The 22327-nt window shown below is 43.8% G+C and overlaps 1 protein-coding gene across 6 annotated transcripts in view; it reads right to left on the reverse strand.

Annotated features, from left to right (window-relative positions):
* The window catches only part of RCOR3 (REST corepressor 3), a 35059-nt gene extending 16167 nt beyond the window's left edge, over positions 1–18892 (reverse strand). For 2 of the 6 annotated variants that reach the window (XM_048843098.2, XM_048843094.2), the window contains exons 1-7: positions 18648–18891; positions 18020–18076; positions 10993–11070; positions 9130–9182; positions 7076–7237; positions 6558–6682; positions 5465–5543 (exon numbers count right to left, since the gene is read on the reverse strand). In XM_048843098.2, the coding sequence (XP_048699055.1) occupies positions 5465–5543; positions 6558–6682; positions 7076–7237; positions 9130–9182; positions 10993–11070; positions 18020–18076; positions 18648–18789 (696 nt within the window). In that variant the 5' untranslated portion in view covers positions 18790–18891. The other 4 variants (XM_048843096.2, XM_075127101.1, XM_048843095.2 and 1 more) reach the window with 4 other exon arrangements.
* Between the last annotated feature and the right edge of the window lie 3435 nt (positions 18893–22327).

Here is a 22327-nt window from a genome sequence, read left to right on the forward strand (position 1 = left end):
TATTTATTTTTGATAACAAATATTTGCACTGTAAAATACAAAAGAAATAGTATTTCAATTCACCTAATACAAGTACAGTAATGCAATCTCTATCATGAAAGCTGAACTTAAATATGTATAATTATGTACAAAAATAACTGCATTCAAAAATAAAACATTGTAAAACTTTAGAGTCTACAAGTCCACTCAGGCTTACTTCTTGCTCAACCAATCACTCGGACAAAAGTTTGTTTACATTTTCAGGAGATAATGCTGCCCACTTCTTGTTTACTGTATCACCTGAAAGTGAGAACAGGCGTTCACATGACACTACTGTAGCCGGCATCGCAAGATATTTACGTGCCAGATGCACTAAAGATTCATATGTCCCTTCATGCTTCAAACACCATTCCAGAGGACGTGTCCAGGCTGATGACGGGTTCTGCTCGATAATAATCCAGAGCAGAGCAGACTGATGCATGTTCATTTTCATCATCTGAGTCAAATTAACCAGCAGAAGGTTAATCTTCTCTTTTTTGTTGGTTCGGGTTCTGTAGTTCCCACGTCGGAGTGTTGCTCTTTTAAGACTTCTGAAAGCATGCTCAGCACCTCGTCCCTCTCAGATTTTGGAAGGCACTTCAGATTCTTAAACTTTGACTCAAATGATGTAGCTATCTTTAGAAATCTCATATTGGTACCTTCTTTGTGTTTTGTCAAATCTGCAGTGAAAGTGTTCTTAAAATGAACAACATGTGCTGTGTCATCATCTGAGACTACTGTAACATGAAATATATGGCAGAATGCAGGTAAAACAGAGCAGGGGACATTGAATTCCTTTGGGGAGAATTGTGTCACAAATTTAATTAATGTATTATTTTTTTAATGAGCATCATCAGCATGGAAGCACGTATTCTGGAATGGTGGCCGAAGCATGAAGGGGCCTACGAATGTTTAGCCTATCTGACACATAAAGGCCTTGCAATGACAGGTTCAAAAGTGCCATGTGAACGCCTGTTCTCACTTTCAGGTGACCTTGTAAACAAGAAGCGGGCAGCATTATCTCCCGTAAAATGTAAACAAACTTGTTTGTCTTAGCGAATGGCTGAACAAGAAGTAGGACTGAGTGGACTTGTAGGCTCTAAAGTATTACACTGTTTTGCTTTTAGTGCAGTTATGTAACAAAAAATAATCTATATTTGTAAGTTGCACTTTCACAATAAAGAGATTGCACTACCGTACTTGTATGAGGTGAACTGAAAAACACTTTCTTTTGTTTGTCATTGTTAGGGTGCAAATATTTGTAATAAAAAATATAAAGTGAGAAGTCTACTTTGTAAACTGTGTTGTAACTGAAATAGATATATTTGAAAATGTAGAAAACATCCAAAAATATTTAATTAATTTCAATTGGTGTTCTATTGTTTAACAGTGCAATTAAAACTGCGATTAATCTTTTTAGTTGCAATGAATTTTTTGAGTTAATCGCGTGAATTAAGTGTGATTAATCGACAGCCCTAAAAATAATTGAAACTGGCATGATTATGTAGTGTTATTTGGACAAATAAAATTTGCAGAATTTTAAAATATTGTGTGCAGAATTTTTAATTTTTTGGCACAGAATGCCCCCAGGAGTACCTGTACGTGAGCAAACACTGGAAGGGAATGAGACCCACTGTCAGATATTTGCTGACATCAGAGAATTGGTAAAATTCAAGAAACTCAGGTTCCGTTTTGGGGGAGGAAATGTTCTAGAAGGCACAGACTTCTGCCCCTTTCCCCCAAAGCCTGACCTCTTCTGCCCAGTAACCTACCCCTGTTCTAGTCCATTCTCTTGACCCATCCCTGGCTCCTTGTCCCAGTCCCATTCTCCTTGTCTACCCGGCCCCAGTTTCCATTTCTCATGCTTCTCGTCCGAGTCCCATTGCCAGCACCTTCTGGGATCCTTGACCAATCTGTCTCTCCTCCCACATTGGCTCCCAGTCCCAGTTTCCCTCTCCAGGATCCTAGCTTATTTTAGTCCCCTGCATCCCTGGCTCCTTGTCCAAGTCTCTTTGTCCAGGCAGTTCCAATTCTCCCTCCACACACCAGTTCCGTGTTAGATCTCAGTACCCGCCCTCCCACCAGCTCCCAGACTTCCCCCTCCAACTGATCTCCCAGTCAGTCCCAGACTTCCCCCTCCAACTTCCAGTCATGTTTCCCATCCCACCCTCAAGTCTTAGTCTCATTGGACTCCTTGCCCCAATCTATTCCTCTCCCTCCCCTTGTGCTATTTTAGTCCCCTTTGCATTGAAGTCAAATGGATTCCTTCTCCTTGCTGCCCGAGTGCCACCGCGTTTGTGTGTGTCACTGAGCGCACAGAAAAGAGAATTTTTCCCTGTTCTCATTTCCAGTGCCCAGAAGCAGCCACTGCAGGGAAAGTGCCTCTGAGCGCCCACGACCCTGGGCTAAAGCACGCTCAGTCACTCAGTGGGGATGGTGCAATCTGCTCAGCACTAGAAGCTGAGAGAGAGAGGCTCAGGCACGCTAAGGATACACTCTTTGGCTGTTAGTTCTAGCAAGTAAGTCTCTGAGCCTCTGTATAAGTACTCAGTTTAACTTTTCAGTTTTTCAAAGGCTTATAACTTTGCCAAATGTGCATGGAATTTCACAGGGGCAACAAAAACCATCAGCTGCATAGGAGCACGTAGGACCACATTTTTAAAGGTATTTTGGTGTTGCTGTGCTCAGCATTGCTAGTCTGATTTAAGAGCCTAAATCTCATTTGCAAAAGGGAGTTAGACACATAGGAGTCTAAATCTCATCACACTGAGCATAGCAACACCTAAATACCCTTACAAATCTGGGCCTAAAGAGTTTGCTCTGCCCACGTTAAAAAAAAAACCCACAATGTATTACTCCCTCGCCTCATTTTCTAAAACAGCTGAACCATTTTGGCTGAAAATTTTCCAAAAGCCTAAAGCAAAGACCCTGGGGTTTTTTTGCCTTCATCTGCACCATGGGCCACTTGCACGTTTAAACTGGTGTAAATGGTGGATTCTCTGTAACTTGACGTCCCTCAAATCATGATTTAAAGACTTCAGTAACTTAGCCAGTGGTTATGCGTCTATTACAGGAGTGGGCAGGTGAGGTTCTGTGGCCTGCAATGTACAGGAGGTGACTAGATGATCATGATGGTCCCTTCTGGCCTGAAAGTCTATGAAAGCATCAGCCATGCCATCAGCCAACTATAATTATATGCAAAAAACGAAGTTAAAAGAACCCAGTGTTAAAGTTGCAGAGTCAGGCAGTCATTGAAGTGTAAAAATTAAGGTTTCTTCCTGGCAGTACCTCCTAACTTTTGAGTGCTTGACTCTGCAACATAATGACTATTCTTTTAACTTTGTGTTTAATATATACTTATACTTCTCTATGATCTTAGTTACAGATTATTAAATTAATTCCTGAATTGCTCCACAGGTTCTGGGGGGAAAAAGAAACAACTCAACCTTTCTCAAATCAACTTACCTACTTCATCATTTATAGGACTCTCACTGTTCACTTTCTGTTTTCTGCCATCCCATATTGCCATCTGCATACTGTATTTGTTCCTTCTCTTCCTCCGTTCCCCTATAACTCTAATATACATTTCCCCCTGAAGTTTCTATGGGCTTGTCTTCATTACCGGGGAGATCGACGCTCGATTTAGAGGGTCTAGTGAAGATCCACTAAATCAACGGCAGCGTGCTCTCCAGTTGACCCTGGTACTCCAGCTCTCCAAGAAGAGTAAGGTAAGTCGATGGGAGAGCATCTCCCGTCAACGCAACGCAGCGCAGCGAAGACACCGCGGTAAGCTGACGTAGGCTACGATAACTCTAGCTATGTTATTCACGTAGCTGGAGTAGCGTAATTTAGGTCGATTTACCCCGGTAGTGAAGACAAGCCCTATTTTGCGATGTTGTGTACCTTCCTCTCTCCACAACAGGATGTTTCATTCTGCCTTAGTGGGCTCATGGAAATTTTGTACTAGATATATGCTCTAGAATAGATCAAAGCCAGAGTTTTTTTAAAAAGGATCTATACATCGTTTGATGTCTCTACTTTTCATTTTTGAAGCAACAGCCATACCTTACCTGTAGACTACTAAAAATTATGATTTTTGTTTTAGAAAAATATAGGATTACACTACTTGGCTTAATTTTGCTTAGAAAGTCAAGATATGTAAGAACTAGAAACATCAGACCACAAAATAAATCTTGATTTAGGTCTAAAACTTATTAGTCTACCTGGCCAGTCCCTACAAACTTGTTAGTTATTCTTTAACTCTTTAATTTTATTCTGTACCATATTTAATGGTTCAAATACAGTAAATCATGAAAGCAAATTGGGCAATTCTTTAAAAGTAGCTTGTCCTCTTTTTGGGTTGCTGAATCCAAAAGAAAGGACCTTAGAGCTTTCCCCCATTAGGAAGGGAGGAACAAGAGGCAGAAAGACTCTCTCCACTGGATTTGTGCCATACCAATTCCAAGAAACGTTGAAGGACACACAAGACAGTGGCAAAACTGAGACTAAGATCAGTATCTTTGGACTCCCAGTCCAATACCCTATCCTCTTGACCATTCTATGTTCCAGCTTTCTTTTGTCAGAGATACAAAGTTTATTAGCAGTGCTATTCCTTTACTGTCTTTGAAAGGACCCTTGCTAATTTGTGTTTTTCTCCCCCACGCTCAAAATATCTTTTTTTTTTTAAAACCAGCACATTTTCTAATATGTAGAAATGTTTTCTCTCTCCTGTGGTATGGAAGACCCAAAATGTGCTAAGGTAACTAAGGAAACTTACTACATACAAAGTTCTGTAAACATGAATAGTTTTTCCCATAGTTTTTCAGTTTTAATAACCTTTAGAGTCTTATTTGCAAGAACAGAAGGTAAAGGGACACCACACTTCTGACTTAAAGTTTTAAAAAGATTAAAGATACTTTTACAGATACCAAAGAATTTCTTTCCCTCTTAAAAGGGACAAAGTAAGGTCATATCCACCATAATTTCTACTAGAAAGAAGTATTCAGACAAATTAAAGATATCTATGGCCTCATTACTTTGAATGAAGAGGACATGCCATACTTTGAGAAACACCACTTTGTATTTTAATGCACAAAGAAAGTACTTGATATCCAATTACTCAGCATCAGTTAGAAACTGGAAAGAGTATTTGACAGAACAGCCAAACAAGTGTCTCTTATTGATTAGTCTTGAGCTACTCTTTGAAATTTCTTCTCACTGGCTGATCAGCAATTTCTTTACTTCTCTCTATCCCCAAAGAGAGGGGTGTTACATACAAGACTGAAATTGTCTCAGCAAATTAAATAGTAAAGGTTAGCTTCATTCAAAAAGCATCAAAATCTTCTATATTTTAAGCATATGAGGATTTCACCATGTTGCAAGTTATACTCTTTACAGAAGGCATCATGGAAAAATTACTAACATTCATTTGTAATTAGAGTGTTACCTCCTTTTTGGTTTCTTTTTTTGGATCATAATCACTATCGTTTCCATCCATTGGATGTGCTTCTTCCACATCATCATCACTGAGGATAGACAACAGATGTGTAAACTTGGTTCTATTAGCCTGTTATTCCACTATTTTTGCCGACGCTATCTACAATTATACAGTTAACATACATTCTAAATAATGTTAGTCATACTGTTACAAGACACACAAACAGACCCGAGTTATGGTTATTTTGGAATTTCTTTTTAAGATGTAGTACACCCTGGAAGCATTTTTCTTTTGTTAAGCTTGTGTATGTTGCCATAATTAAAGCAACAGTTGGAAAAAATGATGTTTCTCTTGGGAAAAAAAGAAGCAGGAAGACTTGGATTCAAATTTATGATGTTCAGGCAATAGCACTTCTGGTGACATGAAAAGTAAAAAACACACCTCAGGAAGTTCAGTGTGTCTGTAATAACTGGAAAGTCTAACTAGACTGAAAGCAAATGGATTTGATTTTGTAGTCCTTAAGTGAAAGTCACTAATTATTTTGAATTTATTTAAAAGGCTTGCCTCCTTATTATACGTAGTTAGGACCTTTGCCTCTATAAAAAACTAAATAGACCTAAAAACAGTATTTACCATAAAAATGGAGAATAGTAATTGCATGTTAAAATTTTTAAATTGAAGGCTATTTAAAGGTTTAAAAACACAGTAAAGTACAGTAAACTGCAGAATGCCAATAAAACAATATTACTGGACATTTCAGCAATTTGTAGTTGTTTAGTTACCTTTTCCTTCCCTCCTGATCCCACCCCTAACCAAGATTTCTAAGTCTTGTTTCATAGGATTTGTTTCACAGGACAACTTAGTAACCAGTCTGCTGTGCAGCTACGGCATTTGCCACAGAGCTGTTTACTTCCTAGAGCAGAAGTAAAATACAGTTTTTCTGTTGAAAGGGCATACGACTAAACTAGTAGTACTCTCACCATTAGAAACGGCCCCTCCAGGTTAGAGTTGAAGCATATTGTCAAAAAAATGCTGCCATATCTGTATCTAAACAAAGAACTTCACTCTCGGGCAATTAGCTTTTTAAAAGTATTCAACCCACCTGTCACCTTGATTATTTCTATTGGCTAGTTTTCGAGCCTGTCGATCCATCAAGCTTGTCCTAGAGCGAGTTTTTTTCCACGAATAGTAATATTTTACAAGGCTTGCAATAGTCTTGTCTGGAAGCTAGAAGAATTAGTTCAAATATTAAAAAAATGCAAACTATGTAAATTAGTAGCTGAAGCACAATTATCTTACAATAACCCTTATATGAATGCTTTCTTAATTTTCCATGCATCTAGAGAAAGAAGAAAACACTTATGTTTTTCCACTTTAAAAAACTATTTCATGCTTTAACCAAAAAAATCTCATGCCACTCTTGTAAACAGAGTTTTTACAGCTATAAAAGGCTGAATAATACAGAAGCAAAAACTGAATTTAAGTTTCAAGTTATTTAGAGTAGGAACCCTATCTTTGAATGTTTATATGGTACTTAGCATAATGGGGCTTTATTCTGATAGGAGCCTTCAGATAACTATTATTTAATATAAATATTTTTAATCAGAAATATTACCTTACCATTTGTTGGATCCTGTGAAAGCTCTTCCCATGGAAACTAAAAGCTTGTTCAAATAGGACTTTATCTTCAACTGTCCATTCATCAGGGAAAGGAGTGAAATTAGGGAGATCCGCAAGGGATTTCTCAATGTTATGTTTATGCCAGAACAACATGCCAAGTGCCTTTGAAAAGAAATAATCCATTTTTGATTTTAGCTGACTTGTATCAAAGCACACTTTAGAACATTACATTAAAAAAACCTATGTTAAATATGACTACTATCAAAAGAAATTCACACTTAAGCTTCTCTTCTATTATGAATATGTAATACAGCTTATAAGGTTCTCACCACAGTTACTTTGATCAGTGGGCACTTTTGCATTCCATCCATGCTGCAATACCTGGACCAGTCAGTCAATTCGAGGTCAGTGTGGCAGTATCACCTCTGAATTAGTTAGCATAAAATAGTGGTAGGCTCAAAATCTGACCTACTTTCTCCCTCTACAAACAAATATAGACTACGTAGTTCTTTACAGATCTTCCCGGGCCCAACTCCCAGCCCATTCAAACAAAAAGATTGCTGCTGTTCAGTGACCAGAAACCCACCCAGCCCTCTACCCTCACCTGCTGCATGTGCACATGCAGTAAAAATATTCATTAGGGAGACAAGGAATTTGCAATTTTAAAAGGCTGCTTGTGAGTAAATAAAATACAATTCTGAAACTCTGAATACATCCTGAATGTCCTTTTAACGATCCCCCAGCTCTCAAATAAAAAAAGCTGTCTGGCTTGTGTCAGGCATTTCCATTGTCCATGGAGGTGTATGATATACCATAAAACAGACAATTTTAAATAAATCTCTATACAGGGTGTAAATAGTGAGTAATCTCTCTGTATTTCTGATAAAGACTCTAGAACAACTGGAGACTTCCCCTCCATCCCCCCCTCCCCCCCCCAAAAAAAGAAACCTTCATAGATTTTGCACCAAGTCTTGTTCATGACTTGGGGAATACTCAAACAGAACTGACTATATTAGTTTCATACAGAACATATATGATAAATAACAGCTCATCATCAAGTCTCAGTGCCTTGATTTAATGGATCTACCAGCTTTTCCCCGACAACATTTTTCCACTCTAAGCACAAACTACCAGCAGTTTGTGTATGCAGACTTACTAATGAGCACTGTATCTTTTTCCTAAAGAGCACTGGGAAAAACAATACAAGCTAAATTTTTTTCTGTACACATTGTAGACACCACAACATTGTCTGCCTCTCCTTCCAACAATACAGACCTAAACAGCCAAGTATTGCAATGAGTTCTCATTACTAAGATTTCATTATTATTTGCCCTACTCTTCTTCCCCAAAACAAGGTTATACAAGAGGATCTTTTACTGGTACAATAACTAAACTTTTGTTTTCTGTTACCCTTACTTTTACTATATTCATTCACTTGGTAATCTTTAAAATACAAGCTTGCTACAGATCTTAGTCATTAGCGTGAACTAGCAATGTTTACCTATACTGTTTTTTATGGGATAGTGGTTAAATAGTAAAACCAAAACACAGCTTTAACTACAACCTCCAAACACTGCAAGTTTTGAAACTTTGATAGTGTTTTTCTTGCTTTGAAACATGCCAGTTGAATTATTTTTGTATCACCCCACTAGTTGAAATGCCTTTGCAACAGCAACATGGAGAGCATTAAATCAATGTTAGCATTTAAAAATATTTAAAATTCTTACTTCCAAAATGCACAAGTCCATACCCAAAATTGCTTGCCTAAGAAATAGTTTTTTTTTTAAAGTTACATAAACACACAATTACATGACATGCTCAGTGTACCAAAACATACCAAACCTTTCAAAACTGTGCATTATAAGCTGAGTATGTCATGAAAATAGAGCGCAATCTTTTGCGGAGAATCCAGACCACATGAGTATGCAGATCCATAAACCTGCAGTGTTTGCTGCCACGCCTGAAGAGATAGCACTAGTTAATGGAAGCCAGTTGAAAAAACTGAGTTGTGTTATACAGTAAACACCACCTTAAAAATCATTCATAGAACTTACCTGTTCCACATTGTATCCATGTTTTTCCTTTGCTATTGCAATATATTCATCCACTGTAAGAAAGCAATGCCAGAATTAATTTCTCTGAAAGTGTGGGTTCTGCTACAAAACCACAAAAAGCTAGTCACTTAAATGTAACAAAGCAGAGGTGTAGTTATGGATAACTGATATCAAAGTTTTGATTATGTGTTTCAATCCTTCTTCCCTACCTTTCGTACACTGCTTGTTTTCACAGGGCCTGATCTTGCAAAAGGTTATGCATGTGCTTAACTTTACACACTACAAGCAGTTCCATGGAAGTCAGTGAGGTTTCTTAAAGTGTGTAAAATTGAAGCAGTGCAGAATCTATTTTCCTATGTTTGTACAGTGCCTATATTGTAGGGACTACAGTAATAAACGTACATAATGGTATCCACTAAGATACTTATGTCAATTTTAACAGTATTTACTTATTTACCAGAGATTTGTTGATTGATTGATCTTTCATAGATCTCACCGCTGGGGACTTTCAAAGAGTGGAGAATTGGAAGATTTCAAAAGAGAATTGAGAACTTTTATTTTAACATAGTATATTAAAACATTCAGTTAATCTAAAAAAACTCCTCAACTGCATAATCTCACAGGTCCTTAGTTTTTAATCCCTTGATTTATCAGCATAACATTTAGCCACCCAATGGAGTCAATTGTCAATAGAAGTGTATATATGAAAGTCTGACCGTTATCTTACCAACAGTAAATTTGTGACTTAACTGCAATACTCTACTTATGCCTAACCAAAATGCTTGGACAAAGTATCTCTCACTGACCTTAAATACAGTACTCCTCACTTAACATCATCCCGGTTAACGTTGATACGTTGCTGATCAATTAGAGAACATGCTTGTTTAAAGTTGTGCAATGCTGCCTTATAACGCTGTTTGGCAGCTGCCTGCTTTGTCCACAGCATGCAGAAAAAGCAGCCCATTGGACCTAGCTGGTGGGAGCTTGGAACCAGGATGGACCGGCTGCCCTCCTAAGTTCCCTGTGCGGCAGCCGCCCAGCAGGCTAACAACTGCAGGGCAGTTCAGCTGTCCCTCCCCCCACTGCTGTGTACTGCTCCTGCGAGTCTCCTGGTTGCTGGGGGGGGGGAGGGGGAGAGAAAAGGGGTGCTAATGTCAGGGTGTACCCCTCCCCCCACTCCTGTACCCCATCTCTACAGAGCGGGGGGACATGACAGGGCTCAGGACAGAGGGAGCTTGCTGGCAGCAGCTGCTGTCTCAACTTGCTGATCTACTTAAAAAGGCAGTGTACTTAGAGTGGGGTCAGCGTACTTAAAGGGGCAATGCGCATTACGGGCGCTCTCTCTCTCTCACTCACTCACACACAGTAGGTCTCGGTCTCTTCCCTCCAACCCCCCCCCCCCCCACACACACACGGTGTGTGTGTGTCTGTCTCTCTCTGCCATGCTGTGTCTCCTTCCTCCATTCGTGCTGCCTTGTAAAGCGTGAGGCTACGTTAACAACGTGTTAACACTTGAGGGCTCAGCCGAATGCTAGTTCATTATTTCGCAGTCAGGCATTCCCTGGGAAATATCTCACCTTTTGACTCCACCACCTCCCTTTTGTCTGGTGAAAAAAATTTCCCTGGAACCTAACCCACCCCATTTACATCAATTCTTATGGGGAAATTGGATTTGCTTAACATTGTTTCGCTTACAGTAGCATTTTTCCGCTTTGTTGTTTCATACACAACATAACTTATGCAACTTTCCCACACTGCAAGAGAAATTATGTGCTAAAAATTAGAAGTAGACAGTTCAACATCAAATGCAGTGAATCAGTTCTAGTTAATAGAGTATAATTTTCTTGGGAGAAGAGGACTTACACTTGGCATCTGGAATACTATGGTATGGAGACCACACAAGCATCCCTCCATTGTCTTTATCAGTATATTTTGTAGCACCTGTAAGAAAAGTTGTCTTAGTGTTTATTAAAATGACCTAAAGAACAGTGTATTCACACTTATTTCCCTCCACGCATATAAGAAGACTAGCACAACTGAAGTGACCTAACTGCCATTCACAACTGGATATTAGATATGACTCCAATTACCAGAATTTGACAATTAAAGCTGCTTGCCCAGGTTGGATTGGATGCAGAGTTTAGGGATCATCTCGCTGGGGTAGTTCATAGTTGAGCTGGAGGCAGTAAGTGTATTAGTTTCCTTGAAATGGACAACATTACCACAGTCTGATTTGTCATATGTTCTTGGTTGGGTTTCTTTAAAAGAGACTAAATTACTTGTTGAACATAGCTGCTGGATGATGCTTGACCCTTAGAGCAAGGGAACAGCAATACTGACCGCTATATTCTTACACAGAGTTAATAAAACCATACATGGTATCAGCCTTTTTACCACCTTTCTTGCCAAGTCTCTACCCAGCAGTTAGAGTAGACACTCCCTGGATTTATACAGAACCACGGTTTTCCTCAAGAAGCTGTCCTCCCGAGGGAATCCAGACCCACCTCTCCTTACTAGCTACTGAGTTATTTATTTAAGTTACCTATTGGCTCCCCCCACACCCCAAAGATTCCTTCCTTTGTTTTTGCATTATCTCTAGCTAGTAGGCAAATGATCATTTTGGAGGCGAGGTGAGCGTAATGTTTTCTGGATGTGTACTATATTTAGTCAGTTTTCTTCCTTTAGATTTGTAGTGTTTTGTATTTGGTACTGTCTTTGCAGACTAATGCCAGTTAGTTATATCGAAATACAATAAGCAAAAGTTTCATTTTAAAGAATGAAGTTAGCATCACAATTAGTTATGCAAATATATTAAATGCATCTCCTTCACCTGCAGCACAAGTCAAATATCTGTCAATCTGAGCCAGCAATAGTACCTGATCTCTTGAACGCAGGATAATTAAAGACAATGAAATAAGAGGACTACCAGAATACATGCTTGTGGAATGTTCAAGTTTAACATGGACATCAAAATCAATCAATTCATGTCCTGGATACCAGCAGCTATTACATATTCAATTTTAGAAGAAGATTCAAAGCTTGAAGTTATCACAGAACTATAAAATGTAGGGCTGAAAGGGTCCTTGAAAGGTCATCAAATTCAGCCCCTCCACACTGAAGAAGGACTAAGTAAGCTTAGACCATCCCTGACAGGTGTTTGTCCAAAAACCTCCCCAAACCTGTTCTTAAAGACCTCCAATGACGGGGATTCCACAACCTCCCTTATAGTAGTGTTACTTGCACTTTGACATAATCTTTCATACAAGGGCCTCAAAGCACTATGCAAAGAGTGAAAAGATACAAACTAATATTAAAACCAAAAAGTAGTAAATAAAGAGAAGATGGTTTTATAAGTCTGAGAAACAGGACTGTTTTTTTTTTTTTTTAAATATAAACAGTGAGCTCTGTGTTATTTTGAAGAGCGCTCAGCAGTGGATTAACTTTTCCAAGGGAGAAGTAAATTGAGTCCAAAGCTGAGCACTTCTTATCTTGTACTCAGTGATTTTTTTTTTAACCTCACTCTGAAGAAGATAGTTGTAAAGTTTGAGACATAGAAGTTTTTAAAGTATTGTTATTTTAAAAAGCCAAGTTGTTTTAAAAGAAGTATCTGAAATTTAAGGTGCTTCATCTTTTTGAACTTAAACCACACTTTTAACCATTTAGGGGAAAAAAAATAAAGATATCAGAGTCTACCTGGGTTACTTATAAAACAATGCAATATATGGCCAAATATTTTTGCTTGCCGAGCACACATACATGAAAGTCAGCATTTATAGAGTTTATTCTGAACCAAGAAATAAGTCTTGAAAAATTACCATTCAAGTAATACTGAAAAAGCATGCTAAATTTTAAAAACACTCAGTATTTTTATTATTATAAAAGTAATATCTAATATTTACAGCCAGAAGCTTTGTACTTGGAATGACCATGGAATGAATAATTCCATTATGCCCCACTCCCAAGAGTTGAGCCTAAACCAAACCAGCTTAACTTGCATGTTGCTATTCCCTCCCCATGTCCTAATAGGGTGTCACACTGTTCCCTCCTACAGGAAAGCCCACAGACGGAAGGATGAAACAAACAAGGACTCCTTCCTCTTTACCTTCTCCCACATATTCTACTGCAGGAAGGAGCAACCTAGACCCGATAGGCCACTGCAGGAGTAGGATGGCAGATACACTGGTTGGATTAAGGCTTTGTGAGGGGAAACTTGAATGATTAGACAATTCCATCATGCCTCATCCTCCAAGTTTCTCCTAAATTGCTGTGTCCTGTAAGGGACTGGTGAGGGGGGGAGAAGAGGAGAGAAGTGGGGTTTTAAGGGTTGTATAGGTGGAAGGTTGGAATATTCTACGGAACAAGCCCTCAGACCCGTCACATCCTTTTAAAAATGGGTGATGTTTTTCCATTGCAGAATGGATTTCACATGAAAGGTAACCTTTTCTAGGTAATTTTCGTAGGGAGATGTGAATCCCATTCTCCCCACATATACGACTTCTCACTCCCTGAATTCAACCAAGCAGAATTCTCCACAGGACCCAGGGAGAGGATGCGGGGAAAGACCATGCTGAAGAGGCATCTGACCCAACTGCCTTCAGCACAGGAGGGAGAAGTCCATTTGGAGAGGACCCTTTACATGCAATGTAGGGGGAATGATGCGTTCCATGTGAATTGGAGTGAAAGTAAGCTAGCTGCGGAAAAAGGACTCCAGCTCAAAAGACCACATGGTCTTTGACATGCAGTTCCATTCTGCTTATTGATAAGCGGTAGAGGCAAATCGATGGAAATACTAGGGAAATTAGATACTAATAAACATGAAAAGAAACGAGCTATCAGCCTGGGAGGATTAGGCAGAGAACTATGCAGGTTGAAAAATACTAGAATTCTCAGCATAAAAGGTCGACCAGTAAAACCTCAATGTAAGCTTCTTTTGGTAAAGCACATATGTTGCACTGTGCATTGTACACCACAGGTACACCAGTGCTGGTCAACAGTTGATACTTCAAAAATGAGATTCCATCCAACTGAAGATGGCCTTTAATTCACCAGTTCTCCTATTCGTTGCTGTGCTAAAGTTATTCCACTACAGATTTGGAATGACACCTGTTAATTTTGAATTAATGTTAATAGCAATTACTTACGCACACAGGTGGGGACACAGAGAAAAAGTGATGGGTACAAAACTCAAGACTTTGGGTTTGAAGTGAATACTACTCTTAAAAGGATGTATCAACTTCAAAAATACACCAAAGACAACTAACTGAAAGAGCAGAGAAATGTGTTTCAATTTTACTTTGTACCTTCAACAGCGCTTCATATGTAGTCAATTTCTCAGCTTAGTCAGTTTATTTGGTTTGGGTGGGTCTTTCACACAGACAGGGAGAATGAACATTTTAAAAAATAAATAAATAAGCATCTCTGGAAAAACTGGCACAGGAACTTGGGGTGGGGGAGGTACAGTATGTGAGGCTAAGTACATTTTAAAAAAGCTGAGTAGAACCTGTTCTGAAGAGCTTGTACTGAATATAATGGAGAACATAAGAAGAGCAGTTCTGATACAGGAGACTCTCTGAAACGAGGGTGATTAGGGCCATGAATACTTCGATAAAACCCATAAAAGGGCCCTAAAAGAGGCAATATCTTAAAGTCCACAGGCGGCTCTTCTGGGCACACCTGTGAAAGCTCCAAAAATAAATGGATCGAGCTCAGGCTGTAAGCCTTGCTGTACTCCAAATAAATCAAAGTCTATCAGATTTAGCAGAAAAGCCAGACAGAGGACCATCCTTCTCCCTCCCTCCCTCTTCTAAATACAACCAAAACCTTCCTCTGCTATCCATCTCCTCGCCTTTCTCCCTTGAAGTACATTCAATTGACTCATGAACCACACAATGACCCATTTTCCAACACAGCAATTTCTTTATCCTCTCTTCCAAGGGCCCAGCTTTAGAAAAGAAAGCAGCTTCATGATATTGACACTTCTATGGTGTCAGTGGGATATCTGTAAAAATAGGGGCTTGTTTGATATGGGATTGAGGGCATGTAGGACTAGGACAAAGAGACTTCAGTTTTAGCAGAGGTAGGAAACAGAAAGAGTAGTTCCAGTGACAAAGCAGGAGATGACAAATTCTGGTTCAGTTGGGCAGTAGAAAATCAAAAAGGTTTATTTTGTTAATTGGCTAATTTCAGAATTTAGGCCGGTTATTTTATCAGAACTGTTTCTTCCATCCAATAAATTTCTCTTCTTCCTATTAAAGAGGTATTCTTGTGTAACTTAGGTGTTAAAGTGACAACTACATTATGTCTCCCCAGCTGTTCTATTTAACGATAATATACATGTAGTTTCCTTTGGTCACATAATAGATTTCAACATTAAGGATGTGAACATAAAAAAAAAGTTGTCTGACACATTAACTTCCCCTCATGCTGCTCTACTCTCAACGAGAATCCCCTTTTCATGTTCTACAGTGGCATGACAGCAACAGTACTAACTCTGAATTTTATGACAACTACTTAAGATCTAATAGAGTCCACCCAATTATAATACTTAACATCTAGTTTACCATTATCTGAGTGTCACGACTTTAACAATTAACATATTTTGTCATTTAATACAGCTATTTGCTCAACAGAAATAATTTGCAACGATGTAATATTCTTAAAAATTTGATCAAATGAAGCTGAGGATTCACTGCTCACACATGTACACACAAAATGAATGCAACTATCAGAGGGCAAAACTGGGTGTTAGACTTTATAGGCAGTTTTAATCAGCCACTGATTTTTCTCACTGTTTTAACAGAATGAAATTTAAATATCAATTTGATGACTACCTACTTAAAAATCTAATGGAGTGCACCTAATTAGAACATTTAACACCTCAGTATACTCTACATAAGAGATATTTTAATGCCAAGAGCAAAGACATCAGGAGAGACATTCAGCTTTAAAGCTGCAGTGTTACATTTAAAAATAGATATGCTTTTAACTTTAGCAGGCATACAAAATGTATGTCATCTTATTTGCTGTGAACAAAAATGGTGATTTTTCTCTTTTTTAAACACAGTGATCACTCCACAGAATGCACAGCTTTGTTACAGCATGATGTCTGGCTTTCAAACTGATGATGCCTCATAAACCTGATCAGAAAGGAGAACAATTGTTCAGACAGATTTACATGGCAACATCTCTTTGGTTAAACACAGCACCTTACTAACGTGGTAGACATTTATTCTTACAATTCATGGGAGCAGTCATTCCAAGTTTAACTTTAATTTTGCAGTATTAGTATCAAGAAGGCAATGCAGGAGACATTTTAGAAAGTTTTCCAATACTAGTTCAGAAGAAATGAGAATTACAGTTCTTCTAGTTACAAAAATTTTCGGTAAATAGATATGAATTTTTAAGTTCCTTCCTCTAGAACTTCTGCATAAGAGGCAGGAGTATGCACAATCCTAAAGGCAATGCTATATTTTTGGATTCAAAATATGTAACATTTAGTTTTTTCACTAGTTACACAACAGGAACTGTTTTCAGAGATCACTTCTAAGATGACTCCCATCCACTTATAAGCTCTTGAATACATACAAATTAATTTTATGCTGATAGTTTCAATTCTACTGCATGTATACATTATATATATGGTGTTTAAGAGAAAAAATTTAATTGCAGGATTTAATGATTTTGCTGTCCTATAAAAGCTGGAGGATGTTCTCTCTTCACTGCCCAGTTATTTAAAGTATTAAAACAATTGCTAAATATTTTGCTTCTCTAGGTGGCCTGTAGGCAGAACAAGCCTAGACTGCGTGTCAGGAGTGATCATTTTTATCTGTTAAAACAAACATGTTTAGACTTACTAATGTAAACATAATAAGCTTTAACCATAACACTATTTATTAACAAACATAGAAACCTAAAGTATGAAATAAGGTACTAGTTTCCAGAGGAAACCTCCTTACATCCCCAAAATTCCTAAGGGATGTACCCACTCCTAAGACAAAATCATTTTCAAAAGTGCTTCCAGGCCCAAGAAGCAGGCTAAGGGCAACTAGTCCCCATCGACAGAAGCTCCAACTTGGGAGGTACCATGGGAGGAGCTCTGGCCCAATCCTCTTCCCGGCACGAATCATCTGACACCAATGGAGCCTGTTTGGAGAACAGGAAAGTAGACAGGCTTCACTGTGACCACCACAGCAGGACTAACAGATGCGCTTAACACATTATTACTCTATTATAAATGTACACAAAATAATTGTCTCATGTTTAGCTTATTAAGACTGAATGTCAGAGTGTATGTGGCTAGCCAATATCCCTTTCTTCCCCCACCCACTGTGTGGGCAAGAGAAGCTAGTCTGCAACAGTACAGATATTGAGACTACCCCACCTTACAACACAAGGTGCTTGAAAACCCAGCCAAATGGGTCTACATTTTAGAGGTGCTAGAACAAGGTATCCACTGTTTCTGCAACTCCTCCCACCCCACCCCACCCCAATAGAGGTCATATTAAGAGCATTATAAAGCAAACATTTTTTCATTCCCTCTTGTAACCTGCACCTCTTATCTACAATGGGGGAGGGGGGGAAGAGACACTGACGCTTTGTCTGTAGCCCTGCCATCCAATCTTGGTAAATTAAACACAGCTTTCCCCCTCAATGCTTTTCTCCCCCTCAGCTCACACGGAGCAGATGCTGCCCCTGCAATGCTCTCGTGACTGACAGCAAACACAAAACCTAAAAACAAAAATCCACGTTAACCTTTGCAATGCAATGCTCCCACACAGTATCCAAGTGAAAACACAAACACACACCCCTCTCCATTATAAATCATTATATTAACCCCCATTTTCAAAACAGCAGCGACAAGATCTCAGGTTATAGTACAAAAGCTATTTACCAGGATCAAAGTCAGGGATTCGAGCTTGATATTCTGCTCCGACCCGCATTCCTACATCTGCAATGCAAGAGAAAACAAACGCATTACTGGGATTTTATCTTTAAAGGGCGGGAGGATGAGAAGGGGGGTGCTATTTAAATGAAAACTAGGAAATTCAACGATCTAGGCGGTCTGCACTCAATCCGAGGCTACCAACAATCTTGCAAATTCAAGGGCTGCTCCCTGCGACCCTTGCGCTTCAAAAAGCCTCCAACCCCATCTCCTACACCAGCGATGCAAAAGCAGAGGCCCCTCCCTCCCCATGGATTAAGGTCTATTACTTAGTGAAGGTGGGAGCTATTTACGGGGATTCCGGCGGTCCGTCGCAGCCACTCCGCGCAGCGCAGCGCACCTCCACCCCAGCCCCCCATGTGCAGTGCGGTGCGGCGCACGCACACGCGAGCCATGGCCAGGCACCGCGCGCGGCCGCCCGACCTGCACGCGCGCAAAGGTCCGAGATGCGCAGTCTCCCGCGTTGGCCGGCGCAGGCGGCAACGCTCGTGCCCTGAGCCGCGCTGCGCCCCGCCCCGCCCCCTCCCCCGGATCAGCCTCGCCCAGCTAGGCCCGGCAGCGAGTCCGCGGCTCGTACCGTGCTCGTCGCCGCTGTCGCCGCCGCCGCTCTCCGGCTCCGAGTAGTGCCCGTTGGAGGGGCTACTGCTCTTGGTGCCGTTGGGGGCTGCCCGGCTCTTGCCCCCCAGGAACTCGGCTCCCTTCTCCATCATGCCCGGCATGGCGGGGCGGGGAGCGGCGGCGGCGCTGCCTGGCGAGGGGGAAAGTTAAGACGGAGCCGCCATGTTGCCCCCTCCCCGCCCCAGGCCCCCGCTGCTCCAGCCGGCGCCTCCGCCCCCTCACACTCTCCCCCCCCCACCGCGCCTCGCCCGGCCCCTACGCAGCCCACGGCCCGGGGATCCCTCCGCCTCGGCCCGGCCGGATCTATCCCCGAGGAGGAGGGGTGAGGGAACCGCGGAAGGATTACGGTCAGCGGCTGGGGGGTTCACGATTATGGCCATTAGCTGCTTCCGACCTATCTCCCTCCGGTTGGGAGGTGGGAACTACTTAGCCTCTGGCCGCGCGAGGATAGGGAGGAGGAGGAAGGAGCGAGCGCGCGCGCGCGCCACGCTAAAGCAGCCTCTGAGGCGACGGGGCGCGTCAGCGCTAATCCCCGCCACGCCGCGGGGAGCTCTGCTAGGGCGGGAGAGCGTGGGGGAGGGGAGCTACAGGCTCCGAGCTGTGTCCTGGGGTCGGGGGGAGAGCTGCGGCCTGTGTCCTGTGGCGGGGCGGTGGGAAAGGTGCAGACTGAGAGCTGTGTGGGGGAGCTACAGGCTGTGAGCCTGTCCCCGGGGAAGAGGAGGGGGTGGGAGAGCTGCAGGCTGAGAGCTGTGCGCGGGGGGGGGAAGCTGCAGGCTGAGAGCTCTGCGTGCGGGGGGGGGGGAGCTGCAGGCTGAGAGCTGTGCGCGGGGGGGGGGGAGGGAAGCTGCAGGCTGAGAGCTGTGCGCGGGGGGGGGGGGGAGGGAAGCTGCAGGCTGAGAGCTGTGCGCGGGGGGGGGGGAGGGAAGCTGCAGGCTGAGAGCTGTGCGCGGGGGGGGGGGGGGGAGGGAAGCTGCAGGCTGAGAGCTGTGCGCGGGGGGGGGGGGAGGGAAGCTGCAGGCTGAGAGCTGTGCGCGGGGGGGGGGAGGGAAGCTGCAGGCTGAGAGCTGTGCGCGGGGGGGGGGGGAGGGAAGCTGCAGGCTGAGAGCTGTGCGCGGGGGGGGGGGGAGGGAAGCTGCAGGCTGAGAGCTGTGCGCGGGGGGGGGGGAGGGAAGCTGCAGGCTGAGAGCTGTGCACGGGGAGGGAAGCTGCAGGCTGAGCGCTGTGCGCGGGGGGGGGGGGAGGGAAGCTGCAGGCTGAGAGCTGTGCGCGGGGGGGGGGGGAGGGAAGCTGCAGGCTGAGAGCTGTGCGCCGGGGGGGGGGGGGAAGCTGCAGGCTGAGAGCTGTGCGCCGGGGGGGGGGGGAGGAAGCTGCAGGCTGAGAGCTGTGCACGGCGGGGGGGAGGGAAGCTGCAGGCTGAGCGCTGTGCGGGGGGGAGGGGAGGGAAGCTGCAGGCTGAGAGCTGTGCGGGGGGGGGAGGGAAGCTGCAGGCTGAGAGCTGTGCGCTTGGGGGGGGAAGCTGCAGGCTGAGAGCTGTGCGCTTGGGGGGGGAAGCTGCAGGCTGAGAGCTGTGCGCTTGGGGGGGGAAGCTGCAGGCTGAGAGCTGTGCGCGGGGGGGGAAGCTGCAGGCTGAGAGCTGTGCGCGGGGGGGGGAAGCTGCAGGCTGAGAGCTGTGCGCGGGGGGGGAAGCTGCAGGCTGAGAGCTGTGCGCGGGGGGGGGGAAGCTGCAGGCTGAGAGCTGTGCGCGGGGGGGGGGAAGCTGCAGGCTGAGAGCTGTGCGCGGGGGGGGGGAAGCTGCAGGCTGAGAGCTGTGCGCGGGGGGGGGAGGGAGGGAAGCTGCAGGCTGAGAGCTGTGCGCGGGGGGGGAGGGAGGGAAGCTGCAGGCTGAGAGCTGTGCGCGGGGGGGGGAGGGAGGGAGGGAAGCTGCAGGCTGAGAGCTGTGCGCGGGGGGGGGGAGGGAGGGAGGGAAGCTGCAGGCTGAGAGCTGTGCGCGGGGGGGGGAGGGAGGGAAGCTGCAGGCTGAGAGCTGTGCGCGGGGGGGGGGAGGGAGGGAAGCTGCAGGCTGAGAGCTGTGCGCGGGGGGGGAGGGAGGGAAGCTGCATGCTGAGAGCTGTGCGCTTGGTGGGGGGAAGCTGCAGGCTGAGAGCTGTGCGCTGGGGGGGGGAAGCTGCAGGCTGAGAGCTGTGATGTGGCATGGGAGTGCTACAGGTGCCAACTTTCTCATTTTCCCAGCCGTGATAGACTCCTGCTCTACACACCCTAGCGCCTCCTGCTTGCCATTGAACAGCTGATCCATGGTTGGCGGGTGGCGCTGGGAGGGAAGGGGAGCAGCTGATTGGCGGGGTCTACTGGTGGGTGCTGAGCACTCACTATTTTTTTTCCCCCATGGGTGCTCCAGCGCCTATGGGGAGTGCTGTATACTGTGTGCATGGGGAGGGTTGTGCTGGGGGAGGGAGAGGTTGAAAGGAGGAGAGTGGGTGAAGGAGGCCTCTGTACAAAGTAGGGTAGTGGGCCTGAGTTCCACACAGCAGTGGGGATATGAGCATGCCACAGAGTAGATGAGAGCTGAGCAGGGTGGTGAGTTTAGCAAGGCCAAGGTGTGGAAGCTGCATAGAACAGGAAGCTAATCAGGGCCTGAAGGGGCGCATCCAAGGTACGGTGCCCCTTGAGCTGGAAGTATAATTTTGAGCTCCAGGAGACATCCCCATGCTAGCTCTAATCCAGCCAGCATGCTAAAAATAGAAGTGTGTTAGCAGTGGTGGGAGGGGTTAGCTGGCCTGAGTACAATCCCCTCCAAGGCACTATGTGTGAACTCAGGCAGCTAGCCTGTCCAGCCCTGTGCTACCACAGCTACACTTTTGTCTTTAGCCCACTCGTTCATCAGAGCTAGCACAGGTATGTTTCTTCGAGCTGGAAATTTACTCCTCTAGCTCAAAGTACAGGCTACCCTGGGAGCTCTGCAGAGTGGAGGCAGCTGAGTAGGGCTGAGGTAGAAGGCAAGATGTCTTCATAGGGTTGCAGAGAATGAGTTCTGCACAGCATGGGGCCAGGAGAGAACTCTAATAGATGGTGGGCACACAAAGAATGACACAGAAGGACTAGGATGAAGGAAGGGGAGGAGCAGTGAGGTGAGTAGTTGCACAAGTAAACATAGTCTAGATGCCACTTAAGAGTTGCATTAGACTAAACAGATCTTTGCAGCTAGGGCAGTGGGTCTCAAACTGTGGGTCGGGACCCCATTTTAATGGGATCACCAGGGCTGGCTTAGACTTGCTGGAGCCCAAAGCCTGAACCCCACCACCTGGGGCCCAAGCCCCTCTGCCTGGGGTCGAAGCTGAAGCCAGAGGGCTTCCACCCTGTGTGGTGGGGCTCAGGTTACAGGCCCCCTGCTTGGGGCTGAAGCCTCTGGGCTTCAGCTTTGACCCCCCCCCCCCCAGCTCTAGGTGGTATAGCTCAGGCTTTGGCCTCTCCCACACTCAGGATGGCGGGGCTTGGGTGGGCTCAGACTTTGGTTCCTCCTCCTGGAGTCGTGAAGGAATTTTTGTTGTCAGAAGGGGGTCGCAGTGCAATGAAGTTTGAGAATCCCTGTGTATGGAGTTAAGCAGAGACTGATGGTAGAAGACTTGCACAAAGGTGAGAGGT

The sequence above is a fragment of the Caretta caretta genome, chromosome 3 (genome assembly GCF_965140235.1).
Source record: "Caretta caretta isolate rCarCar2 chromosome 3, rCarCar1.hap1, whole genome shotgun sequence".
Lineage (NCBI taxonomy): Eukaryota > Metazoa > Chordata > Testudines > Cheloniidae > Caretta > Caretta caretta.